At 41.2% G+C, this 23,325-nt stretch overlaps 1 protein-coding gene across 4 annotated transcripts in view; it reads right to left on the reverse strand.

The window, feature by feature from the left end:
• sbno2b (strawberry notch homolog 2b) overlaps positions 1–23,325 on the reverse strand; it is a 57,095-nt gene that overhangs the window by 27,813 nt on the left and 5,957 nt on the right. For 2 of the 4 annotated variants that reach the window (XM_010745311.3, XM_010745312.3), the window contains exons 2-4: positions 14,524–14,751; positions 13,535–13,623; positions 7,165–7,288 (exon numbers count right to left, since the gene is read on the reverse strand). In XM_010745311.3, coding sequence (XP_010743613.3) covers positions 7,165–7,288; positions 13,535–13,623; positions 14,524–14,631 — 321 coding nt within the window. In that variant the 5' untranslated portion in view covers positions 14,632–14,751. Of the gene's footprint in view, positions 1–49; positions 323–7,164; positions 7,289–7,844; positions 7,995–13,534; positions 13,624–14,523; positions 14,752–23,325 lie in introns of those variants that run through there. The other 2 variants (XM_010745313.3, XM_010745314.3) reach the window with 2 other exon arrangements.

A 23,325-nucleotide genomic window follows, 5' to 3' on the forward strand; every position in this document is an offset into this window, starting at 1 on the left:
TTAGCGTAATATACACACAAAAAAAAAAAGAAGCAAACTGTACCAGTACCTTGGGAAGCGGTCGTCCCAGCTGTGAATACAATTTAGTCCAGATCTGCATGAGAGACATGGGTCCAAACGCTGCAGTATGGGGAGGGGGGTTAAAACACACACACACATATACTCCAGCTTCACCTTGAATCCCTGAATGCGACAGCCTCTTCCATGTGTTGTTCAAAGTGTTGACATTCACCTTACAGCCGGTGCACCCAACACTGGACTCTCACTAGCCCTACAGTTCCTCTCTGGTTCAACACACACATCTGCCTCTACCGCAGGTACGCTCTGGGCAGCGAGCACACACACACATACAAAAACTCTGTTACTCTCGCAAACAGAGACACGGGCAAGACTAAAACATGCTTCCTGCTTTGCCAGGACGATCAGGTATTTGCATAGAGGGCTTAGTCATAGTGATTGTGGACTAGTTCCTCAGAGCTCAAAAAGGTGGTTGGAGAGTGAGTGAGAGAGCAGAGCAGGGGAGGGGAGGGGAGAGGTGGGGAGAAGAGGGAGGGAGGAGGGAGGAGCTTTCAGGAAATGATGCTTTTGTTGGTAAGTGACTAGAGTTACTGGCAGTCGGGCCCATTTTACTGTACATGGTGTAACTCAACCGCATTTGTAGTGTAAACAGTATTGCGCTCTGGACCTGGCTGCTCCTCACACCCTGCTGCTTACCGCTATGTTTAATGGGCATGGGCCGCTATTTAATGATTATTATATTTAGAGACTGACTCCCTGCCTGGATGCCTGTATTACTTCATACTCTGCTCTTTGTCTTTCTATTCGTCTGTGCAGGCTCAATTTCAAAGCTGCTGTTACAGTAATGACTACTGATTAATATAATGATCTATAGCTTAGAGGTGTAAAAGGCTAATAGGAAGGGAGCAAACAAAGTTGTCTAAATCGCTTCTCCAGGCAGTTTGGAGACTTGTCAGTTAGCCTGTCTAAATATTTTCCTATTATTTCAGCTCTGTTCTGTTAATCAGCGTTGAAAGACCTTTGACAGTTACAGTTTTCACACGGACCACCACTAAGAGTCTGAAATCTATTAACAGGTCATGTGCAAGCTGCACAAAAAGAGTCTTTCAGGCATCAGACACTACTTTTATCTGTGGACTATTTCACACAAATACCTCATCACAAATGGTCATTCCCATTACTGGAACTAGGGGCGCGATTTGTTTAAAAAAAAAAGGGAAAAAAAAGAAGAATATTCTGGGAATCTGATGGCAAATGGTTTATTTCAACAAATCCAAGATGCTGATCAAAGACGGTGTCATGGCATCAGTTTTACTGATAGGAACAGTTAAAGAGCCAGTCACGGATGAGAATAATGTGGTATTAAAAAACAGAAATAATGTGATTTATCTCCTTTGCAAGCCGCACAGAGGGGTCCATTTGCACACCCAGCTTCCAGGAATACATGATATCAAGCCAGCGTGGTAAGGTACTGTAATGTCCATCTCGGCTGGACAGAAGGGGAGTCAGACTCTCAGAGACGGAGTGGCGCCTATCCATGGTGTCATCATAGTATGAGTGGGAATCCTCTGAATAGTGTGTGTGTGTGTGTGTGTGTGTGTGTGTGTGTGTGTGTGTGTGTGTGTGTCTGTGTGTTAGTGGCAGATAGAGGGTCACTGGGGAGGAATGAATCATTGATGAGCTTCTTTAGAATACGCAAACACACAAAATGACACACAAAAAACACGTACACATATGCACCTTATTGCATCACAGTCTAAAGAAGGAAGGATCCGTGGCTGACAACACACAAACACGGTTTGTCCCATCGTCACATGCACATGTGCACTCCTGCCGTGTTGCAAAAGTCTGCTGACGATCATAATGTGGCTGCTTGAGACCACGTTAGAAGCTGAATTTGCTTTTGTTTAGATTGCAGTAATTCTGATTTCATTTCCACTTCTGGTTCCAGTTATCGTCGAGTCCTGGTTCCATTTTTTTTCTTCTTTGTTGAAACCTCGTTATGATTACAACTGCATCAAAAACGGTAAACACGATACCTGCACCTTGCTGCAGGAAATGCTTTGTTGTCTTAGCCGAACTTCCTCTATTGCATGAAATTGCTTTTGCACAGTGTTTTGCTGTATCACTTCTATCTTTTCTAAGCAAGCATATTGTAAAAACACTACATACACATGCACTCCCACAATGTTTAACTGCCAATGTAAACAAATGTGCACGAGGTCTGAACTTTGCTTTTAGGGATTATAAAGAATCTTATTTGACAAATACTTTGTAAAAATTGAGGTTGAAGCTAATCTAGAACTAAAGTGGATAAAGGTGGAGCACACAATCCCCAAGGAAAACAGTGCACTCATTTACAACCCTTCAAATTAACCTTTAACTTCCTCCTTTAAACTAGGCCATCCGACTGAGAAAGTGTAACCGAGAGATATCAACTGATCATCATGATTGGCCGCCTGCAAGAAAGTCAAGAAAAACAAGATAATCTTCTTCTGCCAGTAAAATAAAACCCAGATGTAAGGCACCTGCAGGTTTTCTTGTAAATCACCATGGTACATTAATATCTGTCAGTTATATAGGGTCTCTGGAGGGGCAAAGGTTCAAAAGCAAATGCATAGTAGGAACGCAAAATTGGAATCAGTGGACCATATGCAGCATGCCTCTGTGGTTAGTATTTTTCAACTCAGTTTGACACTACTTGAGGTTTTTTCTGTGTTCAGATGCATGTTCCTGTGCCCACTGAGATTTTCTTCTTTTTTATATAACAGCACGTTAGCCATGTATCCGCTACCAGACCTTGCACCTCCAGCTTGTCTATAGATGCTAATGGTGGTTACCCTTCGATTACCACAGTTATGAGGGGTTAAAGGCACGTTCTGGGTTTTGGGTATTACTTATATAGAAAGAAAGTGATTCCAATTCTGCATAAAGCAAAACTGAAAAGAGCTTTAAGAGCAGACGTAGTGCATAAGTACTCTTCCTAGAAATGCAACCTGCACATGAGTATGTGTGTGTAATAGTGAGAGGAACCACACAGAGAACAATGAGTATATTACAAAAGAAAAGTGTGCCTTAGTGTGTGTGTACGTACAGTATATGTGCATACAGTAGATGTGTTAATATGTGTGCTTGCAGAGTGCTGTTCACTCTTTGAGGTTAGCCAGAGTGGTTAGAGAATGAGTTCTGGGTTTTTGTCTTCCAGTAAGTCTTGTTTTCATTCTGATGCTCTGCATAAAAGTTCACGAGATCCACAAATGACCCAACCTAAGCCCAGACAGGTATGCACATGTCACTGTGGCAAAGAGTCAGTTCTCCTCCAGACCACAGTGCACGATTCAGCTTCTTTTAAAGCACAGCACTGGTGCCTTTTGATGCTTTTTTTTTTTGTACAGAAGATTAATGCAGATCAGTAAATGCGATGAAGCCTCAATTTGTTTTTTCTGTTTGTTGTTTTGTTTTTTCTTCGAGTTTCCACTGTTTATTTAGCTCTTTAGTTTCCCAGTCAACTCCAAAGAAAGGATCTAATGTGAAACGTTATTTTTGGGGGAAATTTCCTGGAAAGGACTGTATTATCTGCTACTGTAACCAAAGGCCATTTGTCCAAATCAATCTATCAAATATAGAGACCTACAAATCAAAAGATGCATTATTATGTCACAAAAGTTTGTGAACAGTACTTGACTTACAACAGATTTTGTGACTAATAATTGTGACTTTTTCTGGCGCAACTGAAGCACGAGTCAATTGTCCACATTAAATACATAAAGTGGCCGTGTATTCTATTTCAATTATTAGCGAGTGATATAGTGTAATTCACAGATAATTTTAGGGGCATATCAAGTCTCAAAGGGGAAGCTATTAATTTGAATATAAACAAACATTTAAGTCTCGTTTTCAAGTTACCAGCAGACATCCTGTCAGTGTGGTTCCTTACAATATGAGGATATTCCAACGGAGATCTGGTGAACTGTATAAACAAACGGTAACACACAGAGCCCAAAGCTGCAAAAAAACAAAAACAAAAGAGACTTTGCTAATGACTGCAGGGCTGTAACTCAAACAGGGAAATGGCTGTGATAAACATGGCAAGTCACCTGACAAACAAAACAATCATGTCAACAATTCCACCCAGTCACACATGCCTGAATGTCTTCTGTGCTGTCATGGTTCAGCAGTGCGAAGAGAAAGAAGAAATTCTAGTTTGTGATTATGGACAGGGGAAAAAAAAGAAATGGACATGGTTAGATTGCCATGGCGATGGAGGGGGGAGGAAGGGTGGTGGAGGATGAATGTGTGAGGTAGCACATTAGTCACGATGACCCCGGTGACTTACATTTTCTCTGCATGCCTCACATGGCGGAGAGTGTCCAAAAATCGAAAAAAAAAAAGGACAGCTGAGAAAGCACAACACAAGCACAAAATGTCTCTCTCTCTCAACTCACACCATAACATTCCACGTCTCCACTGCCAGGAAACCAAAACTTGCTACTCATGAATGCACCGATGGTGAAGGAGCCCATTTGAACTTAGCCACCTGCCTAGCCCTACACTTCTGTATATATATATATGCAGACAAAAGAGTTAATCCAGCATGTATCACATAACCATGAGCTCTCCTAATAACTTGTGAGGAAGAGGGCTAAGGCCAGACATGCTTACACAAGCGCATGGAAAACTAGGGGAATCCCAGGTGAATCACTAAAATCCATGCAAGGGCTGCAACGTGTGATGAGGATGACACATCACCATCTTGAAAATAAAAGCCTTCACGCGAGTAGACTTTATTCTTGAAGTTCCTCCCACATGTTAAAATACGACTGCAAACATTTCAATATAACTTCAAACCTTTTATTTTCTGCCACAGAGACTTCACACTCATTCAGACACCTGGAGACAAGCAAGAAGTGAAACTGCTGCGCGTAGTTTTTCGGTCTATTTGTGTTTCCCTTTCAAACTGTTGTCAACACTACATGTCAACAGACTTGTGTGGAAATTAGATTTCTAACGAAGTCCAACAACATCTGCATACAAACAAGCCTCACGCAACCTCAAAAATGGACTTCTTGTAAACCGCTAATATGCCTGGAAACATCCTATGATTTTTAAATGAAGTGGACGATGTAAAAAATGAGTTTACGCTCCTGTTCAGAAATTCTAAGTGTTCCTGTGCCAGAAACATAATAGCGTGTACCTGTAAGGGCCTAACTTAATTTGTAAAAACCTTGCTTAACATCAAATTGAATAAACTGTAAAATATAGCCTTCGAGCTTTTATCAAAGCCTCCAGAGAGACAAACTCAACTGAGCTCCTGCACACGGCAGCTTAAGAAAAACAAACTCCTCAATGTCAAATTGGCTCATTTGTAGTATTTTCTTTTCAAGTACTTTTCAGTGTCATTCCTTTATACATGCAAATTAATCAAATAAAGAAATTATTCATTTTATATTGCAGTCCTGTGAACACTGCATTTTTTTTAAACTTTAGTTACAAAGCAATTATTTTATTAGAACTGCTATTAGTGTTGTTCAATCTAAATTTAGCCCTGTTCTGCTTTAAACTAGAAATACATGAAGAAATGTGTTGAGACACAGAGGTCAAAGGCAGTTTAAACGGATATAAAAAAAATGCACTGTTCAATGAGAGGCCTTAAAATGCACAGTCAAGGTAAGAAATGCCTTTAGCCTTGCCATTGCTGTCACATTTTACCCAATCCTTCATTATTTACTGCTTTGGCCTAATGTTGAACCAAGAAAACCTCGCATCGCTCTGCCCTTTCTACCATCAGGCGGGCTAATCATACGGGGGGATAACCACCAGTCTGTTTTGTAACCCATGACTGCTCTTCTTTAAAACTCATCACCTTAGCATATTTTCTTTTAAAGGGTTCCATAATGACACTCATCAGCTCAACCAAAGAGGCGTCAGATTAGAAACTCACTGATCTGTGTGATTCCAATTGGCTCTTCTCTTCTTATTCATATGATTCTACCTGGACGGACACAAAGGTGCGCATAATATACAGAAAATGCAAATGATGGACGGTAACCATCTGAAATGGTGAGGCCCTTTACTTCACTGCCCATGTCCAAGAAAAAAAACAAAACAGAAATGAAAGTCCTGCTCTTGTACTTGTGTCTCCGCGGGTTGGGGATAAACCAAAATACACTTGAATTATTCACAAGAACACTTTGTCGACTTCCAAGCAGGACTGAAAATTACAAGGAAATTCTGGACTTGTTTTTTCCGCCTAGCCTGGAGGGGATCATGTGTTTAGTTGTGTGTGTGTGTGTGTGTCTGTGTGTGTGTGAGAGCGTCTTCATTCGTGCATCTGTCTGTAGCTAATCTCGCACACTACTGGACCCATCACCCTTTCATTTTTTTTGCACATTTATGGCCGTGTGCTCAAGGAGCTCTCGTGGTTGCGGTGATTCACATATTTGCTGCTCTGTTTTATGCTGCCATTGACTGCTGACTCCTCACTTCTCTTAATTGGCTGGTAGAGGCTGCAACTAATCAACGACTGCTTCAGTTTGGAATCCAATAGGGTACTAAACGTATTGTATAGTGAGATATTGAACTGACAATGTATTTAATTTGTTTCCTATAGTGACTATAGCATTATTTCACTTTTTTTTATGGCTGTGTTTAGGCACATGTTAGGGGAAGACCACGACCTGTCAAAGTCCTACTCTTCACTCAAGGAAAAGTCAACATAATCCAGGCAGGGAGTGTGAAAACTATTTAGTAATATACAAATATAATTTCAAGGAGATGGGGTTGACCTGGTTTTGCACTCTAGTGAGTGTACTCTTCTAGTTTAACAGTCTCTAAAGCTGCATGTGTAGAAGAGTGTTAAATTACAGTGTCTTATTAATGACACGCCTTGACAGGAATAGGGCAGGTACTGCTGCATTTGTCTAGACAGAAACACTGGCCTTTAATCAAGCTGCTCTATGGTAAATTAAGCAGAGCTGAATACACATGAAACACGGGATGAAAGACGCGGGTGGGACACGCAGTCCTTCCCTCTGATGAGCACGTAAAAGAAGAAGAGGGGACCGACGGAAAACAGGCACAATTTGTCAGTGTTATTTACACTGATCATAAACATGCCCACATGTACGGCAGGTATATGAAACAAACCTGGGGGAAGTCTCCATTTCTAGGGAGGCTGAGGCCAGTAAAGTCCACGTCAGAGAATCCAGAGTACATGTCCATGTGCACATCTGGAGTGGTGGTGGTAGTGCTGCTGTTCAAGTGGTATTGCCTGGAGGAGACAGAAGAAGTTTAGTTAGTTTGGTTATTTGTTTAGTCCCTGCTTATCCAAGTAAAACCGGCACGCTGTTATTTTTTATTCGCTCTCATACAGTGACACAAATTTAATAATTACAGCTGCCAAGTACAGCCGCAGCCATCCATTGCTGCTGATAAGCAGCTCCAGTAGAGATACCAAACGGACACTGATATGGTTTTCTGAAACCGGTAGTCTAGCGCTGAAATACTCAAATATAAAGCTCTAACATTATTACTACTGCATTACATCATGTTTTTTTAGCAAGTCCAAGAATACACACAAACTAAACTAAACAAAAACCACTTCTGGTTTTGTTTTTTCACAACAGTCTGAACATTTAATTATAGAATGAATGCCAATGGAGTGAAGCTATGTGCTCCTGTATCTTTTAAAATCAAAGTGTCCACAGGTGAAAAACTGAAAAAGGACAGCAGGAGCACATATCTTAAATCAGACAGACAGAAGAGTGGAATGTTTAAATAAGGTAGGGAGAGAAAGTCAAGGAAGGGAGAACAAGAACAGGTCCTACCCGCTCGGAAGATCCAAGTTATGGCTTTCATTATTACCAATCATCCTCCTTTAGCCCAAAATGAATATCAGAAACAAATCCACTGAGCTTGTATTCCCAAAATGAGCTATTTTCAGTTTCTTGCTGAGTACAAGTCATCATAATGTAATGACCAACTTTGCTGTTGGTGTTGAGCACGCACTCAAAATGAAAGCAAAACTAAACCTCTGTTAAGGTGGCACTAAGTGCACTGTCCCGTGTCCCTCTCATCCAATCATGCGCCAGGGCTCGGGCTCAGAGGGATTGAGCTTGGCCAAAGATATTCACAGGATTTGGCTCCGTGTCCTCAACCCAAGGCCCAGAGATCAGTGAGACTGATTGATTTAAAGTTCAAAACATACCAAAAGGATGAAAAGGCAGCCGTTAAACAGTGTATATAACCGAGGATATGAAATACATGGCTCCTCTGGTTTTTTTTCAACAAAACACACAGAAAAATTCAATATTGTATCAAATGTCATGTTTCTGTTTTCAAAGCCATCTTTAAATCACCATAAATCACCATAAATATCAGTGAGTTGGGTTGTAAACGGCATTATTGGATAGTTTTTTTAGAAAAGCTTTTTAAGCCTGTATTTGGACAGAGACAGTCAGGAAACCCGAGAGAGAAAGAGGAAGACCGCAGGCCGACAGGGAAACCCTGGATTATTGTTTTTATTGCTTAAAAAGAAAGAAAGAAATTTTAAAAAAAACCAAGAAACCTTTTCTAAAAAGTTTCTGATCAACTACAGTCTGATATTTTGCATCAAGTTCATAATTCTTTTAAGTGTACAAGGCATGTTCTTACACAAACTGTACACCTTACCTACTACCCCTATGCTAGATTAGCTACAATCTTCAACAATGTGCATGTAATTACACCCGTTTAATCTCTTACATATATTCTGGCAAAGTCCAGGCTTGAGTAACTACAGAACAGATATTTTTTTAAATTGTAAAGACTCTCTGTGTGGATCTATTGTAACTCTGTTGGTAAGATAACTTACTGGAAGTTGGATAACAGATATTCTTTACTTCCTTAAACTGGGAAACATTAACCCTAGAGGCCTCATCTGCTAAACTCCTGAGCGTGTGGCACTCCCTTTTTTTTATATATTTACGTGTTAAAAGGGTTAACTTTCCACCGAACAACATGAGATGATGTCACAGCCTTTGGCTTCGCTTCGTAAGATGCAACCTCCGCATAACACTGCATGCACAGCACGGTGTGCTACTGACAGACACCACTGACTCTCTGTCATTATTAATTATTAATTATTTTCTTATTGTTAATAACATCTTGTGAACCAACAACAACTATAACAGCGATATTTGCGCTTTCTAAAATTAAGCAAATGATGAATGAAATGTACCAATGAACCTTAAGCCTACACATCAGAGATAAAACAAGTTACACTGTTGAAAAATCATGATGAGTGGTGAACCTAAAATGGGTAATGAGATCAGACCAGAAATGAATCTGTTCAGTTCTCAGAAAGATCATAGCTCTGTGAATGGTAACAATCATCCACACTGGAAATCCCCCTCCTGGCCCTTCAGCCAACAGTGATATGACAGTGATATTATTACAGCAGAAGTCTTGGCAGGCCTGGCATCAGCTGCTTTCCAACAACACAAAGCTGGTTAGGGGCTCTCAGCCAAAAGAAGCTGATGGACTTAGTGTTTGTGTACATGCGGCCTTCCCATACTACGCCTGTAGCCTGTAGCTGTGTGCAGATCATCATTTCAACCGTGTTATTGTGCAACAAAGTCATTTTTAGATACTTAGCCTATAAAGATACTTTGTTATCATCTAACGACTTATTTCCTCATAGTGATTATTATTTATTTGACATAATTGGCAAGGTGTGTGTGTCTTCCAAACATAATTTGGTTTGGTCAAAGTTTCATGTTGTGGTTCATCCTTTCAACACACTGACGCCTCCACTGCAGAAGAACTTGCAAAAAGTTAAACTCCAGACTTTTATTAAGGTTTAGAAAGGAGCAACGAACGAGTAAAACGTCTTCAACAGGTGACACCTCAAAGCATTTTTCTAAAATAAAATGTATACTGCAGACTAATAGCTGCACTATGCAACATTTTTTTTCAGTTCAGACTGGTGTGTAGGATTCAATAATGAGAATCAAGTTACTTCCATTGTAATGTTTATCAAAGACTCCCTAAGACTAAAGTAAACAACAAAACTCAAATATAAGCAGCTGCTGAGATTCCTTGGAAGAACACTTCCTTACAGCCAGCACGATCATGCTATCAGCAGTGTCCAATGAGTGATCTCTGTGTCACAGTACTGGGAAACACTCGAGTGTGTCTACAGGCAGAAACAGGCAGGCAGCAACTCAAACCAGATTTTGGTGATGATATCGAAAAGCTCCCCTCGATTTACTGTCTCGCTGCATCAACGAGAAAATGGCAAAAGAAAGGGCCTCTGTTGTTTTTACAGCAAACCTCTTGCAAACGTAGTCTATATTAGGGAAATAAGGCGCGGCATCGAGCAATATAATGTAGATGTATTTCACAGAATCATCTTGGCCTGAATACCGCACACAATCCGAGCCTTCAAGATTAATAACTTCAGATTTGGTCACAGACAATCAGAAACAAACAAGACATAAAAATAGAGACAGATCAGTGGTCTGGTTCTTATTTTCCAGCTGTAAACAAACACCCAGACTTGGCTGTGTGGAACACAAACCTAACCACACACTACCACAAGCTGTTAATGCTGTTTGCTAAAAAACGTTCAAAACACTGCACCTTTTTTGAATTGTTTTTAAAAACTGAATCTAAAAAAAACAAAACAATAGAAAGCCCTGACTTATTTCAGGTAGTCCATCAACACAATAAGCAGTGTATTGTATTTAATATAAGTAGTAATCTTGTACAACCTTGTCTTATACATCAGGAGGTCAGGCTGTATGATCCTGCCACCTGCGTGACTTGTTTGAAGCTTAAAATTGAGTCAAACTATGGGCTCGTACTGGCTTTGTGAACCCAGCACCATTGTGTGACTCGCAGCCATTCCACTTTGTAATTTGACCTGTACTGTTAAGAAAAATGTGAAGCTCTAGCTGGCACTTATATGGCCAAATACTCCTTAAAAAAAAAGGAAAATGTGGAACGTTATTGTCACCAGTCACGCTGTACTTTTGGACAAAGACACTAGAAAAAGGAACGGTAGAAACAAATTATCCCTGGAGGAGTTATTAACGAAGATGTTAATTTGTGTTTTCTTCGGCATGTCTGTTGATTTACACCTGTAGCTGAAGTTCTACAGAATTATTCATCATAACCACAGAGTTTGATGATGGCATCAATGCGGAGGTTGCTTTGGTGCTAGTTCCACAACAGATTACCAGATAGTAGCTTGAAGTTGCATGCCATCAACCAGAGACAGCGAATGGAACGAATACATGTCAGTACTTTAGCCTTTTATATCCTAAGCCCTAAAAATATTCATTAAAATCTAATAGAATTAGCAATATATCAGTCTAGGAAATATTCTACAACCTTACATGCATATCAAATTTATATTAAGAACTGCACGGTTGAGAAACTGTCTCATCACACACGGCCCCTCCTCACCGGGGCACGTGTAATCTGTTCACTCCTCTGCTTGTTCTCAATCGCCATGTGAGCAGATCATGGAAGAAAAAGAGCAGCGAATGCAGGGTCATGTGAAAAAGAGCCTGACTGAATGTCAGAGGTACAGAACTAAGTGACGAAAACAGGACGAGGAAGAGGTTCAGAAACTGAACCTCCGTCCTCTTAAGAGTGTAAAATTGCTGTCAATTAAAACAGATATTTAAGTGTAGATTAGTCTACTCGTCTAAAAAGCAAGAACGTGCTCAGAGAACAGTCACCATATTTCTACATTGTGAGACAGAGAGTGCGGGTTAAGGGTTTTGTACAACCAGCTTGATGCCTGCTGTCTACTGTGAGTGAACCTGAAAACCCACAGGCCATGCTCTCACGTCATCTGACACTTGAATTTTCAGAGAAACACCGCAATGATAGCAATAACAACACTTGATCGAACACTTCCTGAGTAGTGATTAGCATGACAGATTTGGTCAGAAGGGCTTTCTAACTTATCTTCTCAATACTAACTCCTTATCCATCGAATGACAAAACTCATTTCTATGTAGATCACACGAGGTCACACACAAATCTTATCCACATACAGTAACAAACTGAAAAGGTACTGAAGTTAATCTTTTAGTAGTAGACAGTCTTCATGATCATAATTTCTGACATAAGAAAAGACACCTTGTCATATCAAAATAATTCCACTGAAAGATGAGATCATGCAGTCATTGCTCAGCCTAAATTAGCAGATACTTTCATGAGACTGTGAACAGCAAAGAACAGGAGTTAACTGTTAGCAGACACAGCTACACACCAGAACTACACGACAGTACTTTCAGTTTAGTTTCTCTCTCTTTTATACTCTACGTCTTCTGCTCTCTCTTTTTGATGAGTCTTTGGAGCTGCTGACGTCATTTAAATGTCAATAACATCAACTTAAGTTGCAGACACACCTGTTGAACAAAGGTCAAATCTCAAGTCTTGCTAAAACCGAAACCATGAGAGAAAACGTGTGTTGACCAATTCAGTTCGATTCAGCTGCGTTTTTTTTTTTTTCTCATCTTGATTGTAAGTGTGTGTTGAGCTGTGACGGCAATCCTGAGGCTCAGCGGATACAGTGTGGCCGAGGACTGCAGCCCCTTCTGCTCTGTTGACGTGTTGCTTACGGTAAATGGCCGCTAAGACAAGATGTTGCACAGACTTTGAATTACCTATTCACGCAACACACACACACCTCTCATTTAGCAATGAGGTCATAAAAGCAGAGCAGAGTTGCAAGATGGTGAGATTACCCCCCCTCTCTCTCTCCTCAAGTAAGGCTGACTTCAGACCACCCCTCTACAGGAAATGAAGGAGGTCTGATAAAGGAGATCATCAATGACTTGAGCTGGTGGTGTAGAGTCGGGTTAAAAGTGATGTATCACCCTGATAAGATGCTCTATGTCAAGTCTCTTCAAGGGTCAGGAATCATGGTAGTAGTAGTATTTAATCAATAATCAATACAAATAACATTTAGTCCTTGTTAAAACTAATTTATGGTATCTGTCCTGTATAATATCAACACAGGGAGTGTATTTTATATCACTTTGTATTCCTTGGAATGGTTTGAATGCAAACAGTCCATGTGTCCTATTCAGAAGCTCTTCAAATGGGGAAGTGTGTCTGTTTGCCATGTGGATGTGGCTTGGGTCTTGAGCAATAATGGATTAGCCAGAGACTCACAGCATGAGCAAAATATTCATAAGACACCCTCAACACAAACACCTCATAATGACAACATAACAACAACTGTGTGATACAAGAGCCCTGGGACTGATGGGACATTTTGTTGGCTCATGTGTGAAACTTCTGTGTGGGTTAGTTATCGCCCAAACTCAACGGTTCACAGACCTCAATAGAAAGGCCACTGCCTGCTGTGAGTGCTGAACATGAGAATTTGTTTTGGAGCATTCTCAGTCACCGTGTATGAACTGCTGCACAGTGCAAAAAACCTTCAAGCTTTCTTTGTCTTCACACTCACTGCCTCTCAGCTCATGATGACACACAAGGTGTCGTGTGAACTTACTGGTTTCCAGATTGCATAGGGCAGTGTATGCTGTATCCAGCCTGCTGAGAGTAGGGTCCCCAGGAACCAGAGGAGGCGTATATTGAACTCTGAAACAAAACAAGATGAAAATCTGTCATGCTACAATCACTAAGCATAGAAATATAACTTTGAACATCTTAAGGAGCAGGGCTTTCTCATAAAACATGAACAGGATGGATTATATTTGTTTGAGTGGAGTTTTTTTGGCAAAATGATAGCAAAAACGACTTCATTTGAACCATAACAAATAAAGTTAAGTGTAAATGAATGCTACCACCACCACAACAGTGCACCAGGGCACCGTCAAGGTCTGCGGATGACCGAGTACACTGCCTTGATTTTGTTTTAATGTATAAGCCCTTAAATGGTCCATTCAGGCAAATCACAATAAGTACTTTTTGCTGCTTACATGCCCCTTGTGGAATCTAGTGAGGCAGTTTCTATTTTATGCACTGAGGTTTTGAGAAATTCTCTGGAATTTCTGTGGGTTGAATGGAATTTATTAGTGGTGCTCAAAGACTACTGGGGCAATTTCTATGGGAAGGGATTACTTCCAATTGAACCTGGGTTTATCATAATATAATATAATATATATAATATAATATAATACAATATACTATATAGTGAGGAAATCTGAGTGATATGGCCCCTTAATATTCAGCCTTATCGACATGGGAACTGCAAATGATTCAGAAAATCTGGAACATTTACACCACATGTAGGATCACTTCCTTTCTCACATATTTCTAGATGACTGTGTCACCACACAGTTGTCGCATTTTAACTGTCGGTATTAATAATAGGACTAAAAGTGTCTATTTACTTAAGGCCTCATTTCAAAAGTGGGCTAACGTGAAAGCAATCAATCCAAAAATATTGAGTTGTATTGGTATACATAGTACAGGCATGTGCGCACAACTACTAGAAAAAAATAAATATACAAATGTAAATAGCATCCTACAGCATACCTCCATGTTTGTGGAGGCCACAGAGAACAAGGTGGTGTCCAGCTGAGGGCCTTCTGGATGCAGGTAGTTCTCCCCGTCCATGGCCAGTGCTGAGGGGAGGATGGGCATCAGACCACAGCTTCACACATGACCACCAACTGACTTAGGCTAGGCACCCTCTGACTGTCACCCCACGTGCTGGCTGTGTCTGAGATAATACCTCTAGCAAGGGCAAATGCTCTCCATGACCTGGGGAAGACAGCACATGTGGAGGGAAGGGAGAGAAGAAACATTAGAACAGCGGCAGAGAAATTCAAAACACGGTGATCGATATCATCTCAAAATTTTGAATATGTATAGAAGCACGAGGAGGAAGTAAATAAGTCATTGAAGTCCAAGCGCAGGCTTTTATTTTATATTGATTGTTATTATTAAAGACTTTAAAGAATATAATAAGTGACAACTTTTATCATATTAAACAAATTAGACAATAATTTATTGTCCTTTTCAACATTCGAGTCGCCTTTGTCGCCCCACAAACTGAATTTACATCTCATGCATATTGCAGTGTGAGCATATATTTTATTGATTGACAGCCCTCATTAGGTGGTTGTCATCTCATGTCACTGGAGCTTCACTGAGGACCAATTAAAATCATGGCAGGAGGTCCACAATAGAGCCAACATCCATTCAAAAGAGATAGCGTCAGAATAGAAAAGTTATAGTTATATCTGACATTATAACCAGCACCACTTACTCCTTGTTGGTACAGATGATTTTATTCAAAATGTTGAGAGACACACAAAATAATTCAAGTTCCCACTTGAGCATAATCAGGCAGCATATGACCCTTTACTTTCACAAACAGCTCTAAGTGTGTGTGTGCATTTTACAGGTCAAGCTGCACATGTCCTGTAAAAGTTACAGGTGAGACCGGTTAGACCACAGTGTGTGGACACAGGCACAAGGCTTTTAGAAGATATATAAACATACAATGCGTGTAAAGGCAGGGGGACAAGTTGCATTTATGTGTACAAATATTATGTTGGGTTTTTTTTTAGAGTGGGATTATCTGTTTGTTTGAATTTAAATCACAGAGTTCCTTCTTTAATCTGAGCGAATGAATTAGGCACACTCCCCTATAATTGGGGAAAAACTGACCGCAGCGACCTACTTTCGTCTGATATGGTTTCCCCCGCAGACAAAACAAGTTAAACACTTAAATGATTTAAAAAGCTGGCAGTTTGTTTTTCTGCTGCCTGACACTAATGTTTTAAGACAAATTTGGAATAATGTGCATGAAGTCAGTTTTAGCTCGCTGGCCTAATATATGTGTCTCGAAAAATAGATCTGCTGAGGTATATGAAAACAAAGTTGTAAACTATTAATTCTAAATCTATTATATAGGCAAAATATAGAGAAAAAAATGACTTTAGGCTGAACAAAAGCTTAACAAATATCCCACAAATCCCACCAGTTTGACTGCTGAATCATTCCAATCTCTCAGCACTCCACAATGCACGTCTGTGTAATGTCAGCAACACTCCCTTGCCCTCTAACTAATCAAACTGTTACCTTCCTTCCCCTTTCCCTTCCTTCATTCCTAACTCCAGTTTGCCCCCAATCTGGAACAGGCCAGACGTGTTCACCGGGGACAAAGCTGAGGTAATAAATCCTAATAGAGTTTATGAGGGTCTAAATAAGAGGGCCTTTGTGAGTCTGCGAGTGTGTGCATGTGACTGAGACAGAGACCTGACCCAACATATTCAACTACCAACATAGGCAACACACGTACACACACACACACAAAGAGAGGCCATTTTACCCTTAGGCTGCCAGTGTGATACTGTCTGGATAAGGGTGGAGAAGCTGCAATGAACCGACTGGCAAACTCTCTAGGCAGGAGGTTTTAGGCAAAAGGATATTAGATTTTTTTTTTTTTTTTTTTGGGGAATATGTATGGAGAGCTTCCAGCCTCTGAGGATGCCAGATGAAGGCAGGAACGAGGCAGCTAGGGGCAGCCGAAGAGCGCTTGAATCGAGGAGCCTTGTGAGGGGCTGCCTGGTGTTGCAGAATTGTGCTCAATGCAACACCCCGAGGACGCATCAACATCTTGCCGGTTTATCTGGGTCAAAGGTCTTGTACCAAACATGTATACCAAAAGGTGACGCAGGTCGAATAAAACAAAAGAGAGAGAGAGAGAAAAAAAATAAAGCGAGAGGAAGAGAAAGGGCACATGTAAGTGGGTGAGCGAGAGAGAGAAACTAAACCGAAACTTAACTATATTACTTAATTTAATGTAATTTTGCGTTATTGAATTCTGTGGTTCGGCAGTGATACGTATGAAACTGCAGTTGTAGACTCGAGTCTCTGAATGATTACATTCTGTGACAGCAGTCTGGATGCGCATTCAATATGTATGTCACACACACACACACACACACACACACACACACACACACACACACACACACACACACACACACACACACACAACACGCAAGCTTCCAGTATGAAAGAGGCATTTGAGAAAGCTGCAATTTAGCAATACGTCAGTGTATGTGAAAGCCAGAATACATAATTGCCTGGTAGTACAGTAGCGGTAGCAGTGGTGGTAGTAGCAGCATACATTCCTCGGCCTAAGGAATAATTTGATCAGCGTGTGTGACAGCTGAAAAGACTTCCAAGCTCTCCAGATTTGCCTCAGCGGACATGTGCTGTCATCCCATCACCCCCTCCTTGTTCCTCAAACCCCAGCCCACAACCATTTCTTCTTCAAAAAAAAAAAGATGTCATTTCTTGTTGTATTTAATTAATTCCTCCCCATGTGATCCTCCCCCCTTCGACACACATAGCCACGTCACCGACTGTGCTCTCAGCAACAGAAAAATGTCTTTCTTCTGCTGTCCCCTGTTCCCTAACCCCCCCTCCACCCCTCCAGCGAACCGTTGAGGATAATCAATACTGATCATTGTAAGAGTGGTCCCAGATATCTCCTTCCTGTAAGGCCACTCATTACCGGAAAGCAGCAAAAAAAAACCTTTTTTTCTACTCCTCACCACTGCAGGGAGCGAGAGGGAGGTGATGACGAAAAAAAAAAGCTATCAGTAGGGAGAAGGAGGTTGTAGATACGGGAGAACAAAAACAAAAAGATAAAAGAACAAAACATGGCCCGGGCAGCTCAAGGGACACAAGGAGTTCATTCATCAAAAAGCGGGACACACGTTTTTATAGCGCTGCTTGGTTATTTAAAGATGTGTTACACTGTCAATATCTGGATTTTTATAGGCTGTATCAAGACTGCAAGCTAAATGTGTACACCACGCTGAAGTCCACACACAAAACCGTGGTTATAAAGCAAGCACAGACAGTGAGGGGGAGACTCTTTTGCGGTGTAATCTGTTAAATCTGTTAATTACTTCAAAGGTTACTGCTGGTTTTTGTACACCCCCCTCCCATCTGTGTCTCCTTCCATCTTTATCTCTGTGGGTGGCCTAGTACAAAAGCTCACAGCAAAAGGGAGATTAGGCCAGTTCGCCGGCTGAAATTGTAAAAAAAATCTTTCACAACTGAAATCAGCCGTGCACTATATGCCGAATGTGCCAAAATACACATGATTCATCTGTGCAGAAGACGGCTGAAAATTAGTGCTTATTTAGTCATGTTAGAGCTGCGTTTCCAGCAATATGGCCACATTATAGGCCAGTTGGTTCGCTTTGGCTGCGTGAGTCACCGTGCCTGCCTGCCTGTCTGTCAGCCAGACAGAGGTTAACCGGCAGCATGCCTCTGTCACTTCAAAAACAAGATGTGCGTTTACTATGCGTGTTGTTACTTACGGCGCCCAAAAATTTGCTTTGCGAGTGCGTCAGGTAGGAGGCAAAGTGTAGTCTGTGGTAGGATGGACTAGCTGGTTTCATGCCGGTGGCCTTGTGAGTATGAGTGGGCGGTCAGAGCACATGGGGATCATCCAGGGAAGTGTGACTTCCTTAAGCTGCTAAGTCACGATTAACGCTCACGAGGAGAGCCACAGCCCTGCCTGGCGTGTATGCCATCGCACTCGCATGTGGAGCGTTGATATACAATTACATTGCAACACAGACGCATCTATAATATTTGTGTATGCGCACGTATGAGTCATGGTCGTTTATCTTGACATGCGTAAGAGTTAATTTTCCTTGCATGCAATAGCTGATAAAGTCATAAAACACATGCAAGATCCGGCAATAAAACACGTCTTTGCATGCGTGTGTCTCATTAAATGCAGTGGCAAGTGTGTATGACGACAAGAAGAAAATGATTTTTTTGCTTTTATGAATGTTGTTCTGGTCCGTCCTCCACGCGACTTTTCATTGGTTTATGTGCTTCTAAATACATAAATATGTTACAGAGTTAAATTGCTGCACAGGGTGTTTTATTTATGCCGTTTCTGTGTCTGACTTCCGGGCCAGTTCGAGCTGCTCTGTGCAGATTGATGCAGGCCGCTCGCCATGTTCGTCAAAAATAGAACAGCCATCTCTGCAGAGCAGGGATTCGCTTCTGGGACGCCTTTAGAACGGACTGCGGCGCTTCTGCTGGGGTTTTGAAACTTTGACTAGTTCGGCCACGATTGGCTACCCTCTGTGCACTCGGAAGGCATCGCATCCATGCCTGGTGGAATTTAGTCTTTAAAGTCAGGAAAGGAGCATAGTTACAATCACAATTAGTCCCCACATATCCTTGATAGAGACAGTGTACCTGCTGAAGTGATTTCTGTTTTGTGGTATCACGGAAAAGGACGGTTTGTTCTTTTAATCTCATCACTCGATTCTGTTGCAAATTGTAGACGCGTCACATGCTTTTCTATACTTCAAGTCACACTCAACTTATTGCTTTTCTTTGGGCCCCCGTACTAAATCCTTCTTAAAAAAGTCCTTCATCAAACAGCTCTGCTTCATCTTCATTAACTACATTTTTAAAATCTGCTCCATGCAGCATACAGAGTGTCTACAGCAGAGGCTGTATGCATGCAGTTGTGTATGAGTCTGAGTGTAAAGACCAGAAAAAAAAGAAGTAACAGAGCTTCACTTCAGTACAGTTGCATGTATAACAAGAGTGCGAGCGTAGCGCACAAGAAGTTTCTCGTGTGACAGCCCTCTGTTGGCATCTATCACTCGCCTGCTGTAGCATGCATCTGTCCTCACGGGCTAACAGGCTGGCTGACGACAATCATTCAATCCAATGCGCAACACTCACTCATCACCAATCCGAGTTCATCAGCATCAGCGGTAATCAGGTTAGAAATGATCAGAGCCCAGCTGCCCTACACCAGAGCAGCAAGGGGGCTGTTAGTTGGTTATGATTGCCTAGATTGGCCGGATTCATTAGCAACGGTGATGAAATATTCATAAAAGGAACAAGTTACTTCCCAGGGAAACACTGGGCTTCGGCATTCAAAAACAGCCTGCATTATTAATTAGCACCTTTTTCGACACAAAGGGCCTATACTTACCTCTATGCACATGCTCGCACAAAAACACACACACACAAACGACACATACCCTTAAGCACACGTACATGCAAGGACAAAAGGCATTAGCAACCAATCTGTTCCCGTTCCCCTCCCCACAAGCAGAATTTCCATTCAGCATTGCAGACATCCCCATAAAGGGGCTGTGAACAGCACAGCGGACGGGTAGGACACTGGATAGAGAATAATGATCGAATGACTGTGTAACTGAATCTGCTGTCTTATCAAAAACCGGGAAATGGAAACAAATTGGGCTTTAAAGGGGCTGTTGTTATTGCATTTCGCCCGTTCAAATATTTATCAAAGAGGCTCTCTGGATTGGGACAGGACACAGGAACACGTTGAACAAACAGGACAGTCGTCTGAATGATTTGGTCCGACTGAGAGTTCAAAGATTCAGCTACTTACATAAGGATAACGATTAACTTAATTAGATTCTCATCAACCCACTCCAAGTGGCCATTCAGCGCCGTTTGGCCATGATGATGAATATCTTTGCGCTCACCAGCTGAATGGGACATTAAAGTGATTTATCCATAAAAGAGGGGACTTAATCGAGCTCTCGTGGCTCGGACGATGCCTTTGTTGTGGTAAATAATAAAGAAGAGGGTAAGGCTGAAAGAGAGAAAGGGCCATGGATCAAAGTGGTAAGGAAGCTGAGGACAGAGAGAAGTTCAGAGCTCAAACTATGTTTTGCAGGAGCTGGATGACACTCATTTAAGAGCAAGTCCCTCTACTTCTACCAGCACCACTACCAGCACCCACCAGGAATAGATCAAAGACCGACTAGATCAGAGAGAGAACGATCCACTTAGCCGCCTCTTCGCCCCGTTTTCCTCTGTCATGTAATTTCCTCAGAATAGAAGGATGACGACACATGCGAGCTGTTTGCAGCTCTTCTACCCTTTATTGCTCTGGTTTTAACTAGTTACGTGAACAGACAACAGCAGATTTTAACTATGCAAATTTGTACAGCGGTTACGGTTGTGTTTATTTTATACATGTAATCATTATGGGAACTGTTTTTCACACAGCTATATATAAAAAAACGAATGCTTTTTTTTAATCTATGTGTGAGTCTCAGCTGAGTAATTAAGTCAGTAATTTTAAAAAGGTCCATTGTGTAAGCTCTATTTATTGAATACGGCAGAAATATAATATATTTTCATTAGCGTATAATTATCTGAAAATAAGAATTGTTTTTCTAACCTTAAAAAAGGTCCAGTGTGCAACATTTAGGGTTATCTATCGACAGAAATCAAATATAATATTCATAGCCATGTTTCCATTCGTCCTTTTTACAACAAGTTCCTCCTCCATGCTGTGGGTCCACCATCTTGGCCCGACATGTTTCTACAGTAGCCCAGAAGAACTAAACACTGACTCTAGATAAGGCGTTTTACATTTTATACACATTTGAGAATGGACCTTTAAAAGTTTGTTAACAAAACGGTGTTAGAGAAATGCTATTTCTGTCCTGTGCTGATTTAAAAAGAAAGATATATGCTGTGTGTTTGACATTTTATTTTTCTGTGTGTTTACATATTATAATACCAGATTAATGTAATTCAAGTGAAACAATAAGTGGAAAACATCAAAATTACACGTTTTATATTATAAAATATGCATCTTTCTTTGAGTATATGCGATGCTGCCTTTTAACTTGAGCTGAGAAAATACAGTGCCCCTATGCCCCCTCTTTATTTTGCGGTGGAGTTTGATTTATCTTTCTACATCAGATACGTCCCACTCTGTTCTCTAGTATACTCATATCAGCCCTTGTGATTTTCAAAATGTGGACCATCACCTCCTCTATTTCCGGCCACAGCTCATGATCTCTCATATTGTCTACTTCGCCGTTTCCATTACTACACCTCCTCTTTCTTCTTTCTAGTGATAGTCCGTTTTCTTATTTCCATCACAATCGCTTTCTCGCCATGTGCTAGCCTACTACGTCTCCGTGTCCTCATTTTCCTCGTATTCATTCTTCTTCCTCCCTCCCTCCTGTCAGAGCAAGACGCCGGCGCCGGTTGTTGCCTCTCACCCAATCTGACCCTCAGAAAGATTCTGCAGCTGATTGGAGGCAGCTGGTTTCCTGATTTCAAATCTCCACCCACTACCATCCCTCTCAGTCGTGGTTATTCAGAGAGACAGTCATAACACCCGTCACAGGCAAAAGCTATCAGATGCACATTTTGCGAGCAAACATAGTGCTGCGAACCAAACTCTGGACCGCTGGCCTGGAGTGCACGTTACAGGACTGTTTTTTTTAAAGATGCAGACGCCGATATTCATAGGTGTTGTGTGAACAGGAAATGTAAGTGCGACTGTCCAAATATCATGACCATGTGCAAACCGGAGGCATTCTTAAGCACCTATTGAATGTTATCCTGAAATGTGAACTGGAGCAAACCTGTGTCTCATAATCTGAATGTCTTGTACTCCCTAACACAAAATTACACCACCTAAATACAATCATATTATTCTGTACTGTTTGTCATTAATAGTTGCCAATATAAGGCTTGAGTTTTCTGTGCTATGTGCCGCTGTTCAAGTCCAGATAGACTCCACTCAGATTGACCTCACTTCTCTGGCAGGCGTGAGAATATTGCACCACATGCTCAGCGTCAGAAACCCTGTCTCTCTCTCTCTCTCTCTTTCTGTCTGCCTGTCTGTGCCACTTTGCTATGCTATCTCCAGTTCAGTACAGTTCATCTGTCTGCTATCGATTTAGGCCGCAATTGTACCGTTGGAACAATAATACCACTGCAGGCCAGTAAACCATGCAGAAAATTAAGACTCAGACTGGCAGGATCTATTATTGGATTGGAAATTATGTAAAAGAGATTAGGTGGAAGATGAAAACAAACCGGGCCCGAAACATAATTAGTGTAAATAAATAAGTAAAAAACAGTGAAAGAACTTTGCCCACTAGATGACAGATCACAGATGTCACGGCAGCTGTGTTCAGAGTTTCTTTAGAAATCCCAACAACTGTGATGCTGCTGATAAAAGAGGTGAAAAAAAGAGGGATTGATGTAGTGGAGGGTGAAGGACAAGCAAGTAGTACTGATAACATTTATCAGCCAGCAGCAGCTAATGTTACAGAGGGAGCAGTGAGGTAGAAATCATTCATCTGCTTCATATGGTGTTAAGGTCGGGGGTCTCTGTTCATCTTCCCTCTCCAGACTCTCAGAAATGTATAATCTGTGAATTCTTTAAATTAAATGTTATTGTACTTAAGCAGAGTTTGAAACTGAAAATGCTTTAAATGAAAAGAAATGCGATGTTGGGCAAAAATAGTCAAAATGACAGGC

This window comes from Larimichthys crocea, chromosome XVII (genome assembly GCF_000972845.2).
Source record: "Larimichthys crocea isolate SSNF chromosome XVII, L_crocea_2.0, whole genome shotgun sequence".
NCBI lineage: Eukaryota > Metazoa > Chordata > Actinopteri > Sciaenidae > Larimichthys > Larimichthys crocea.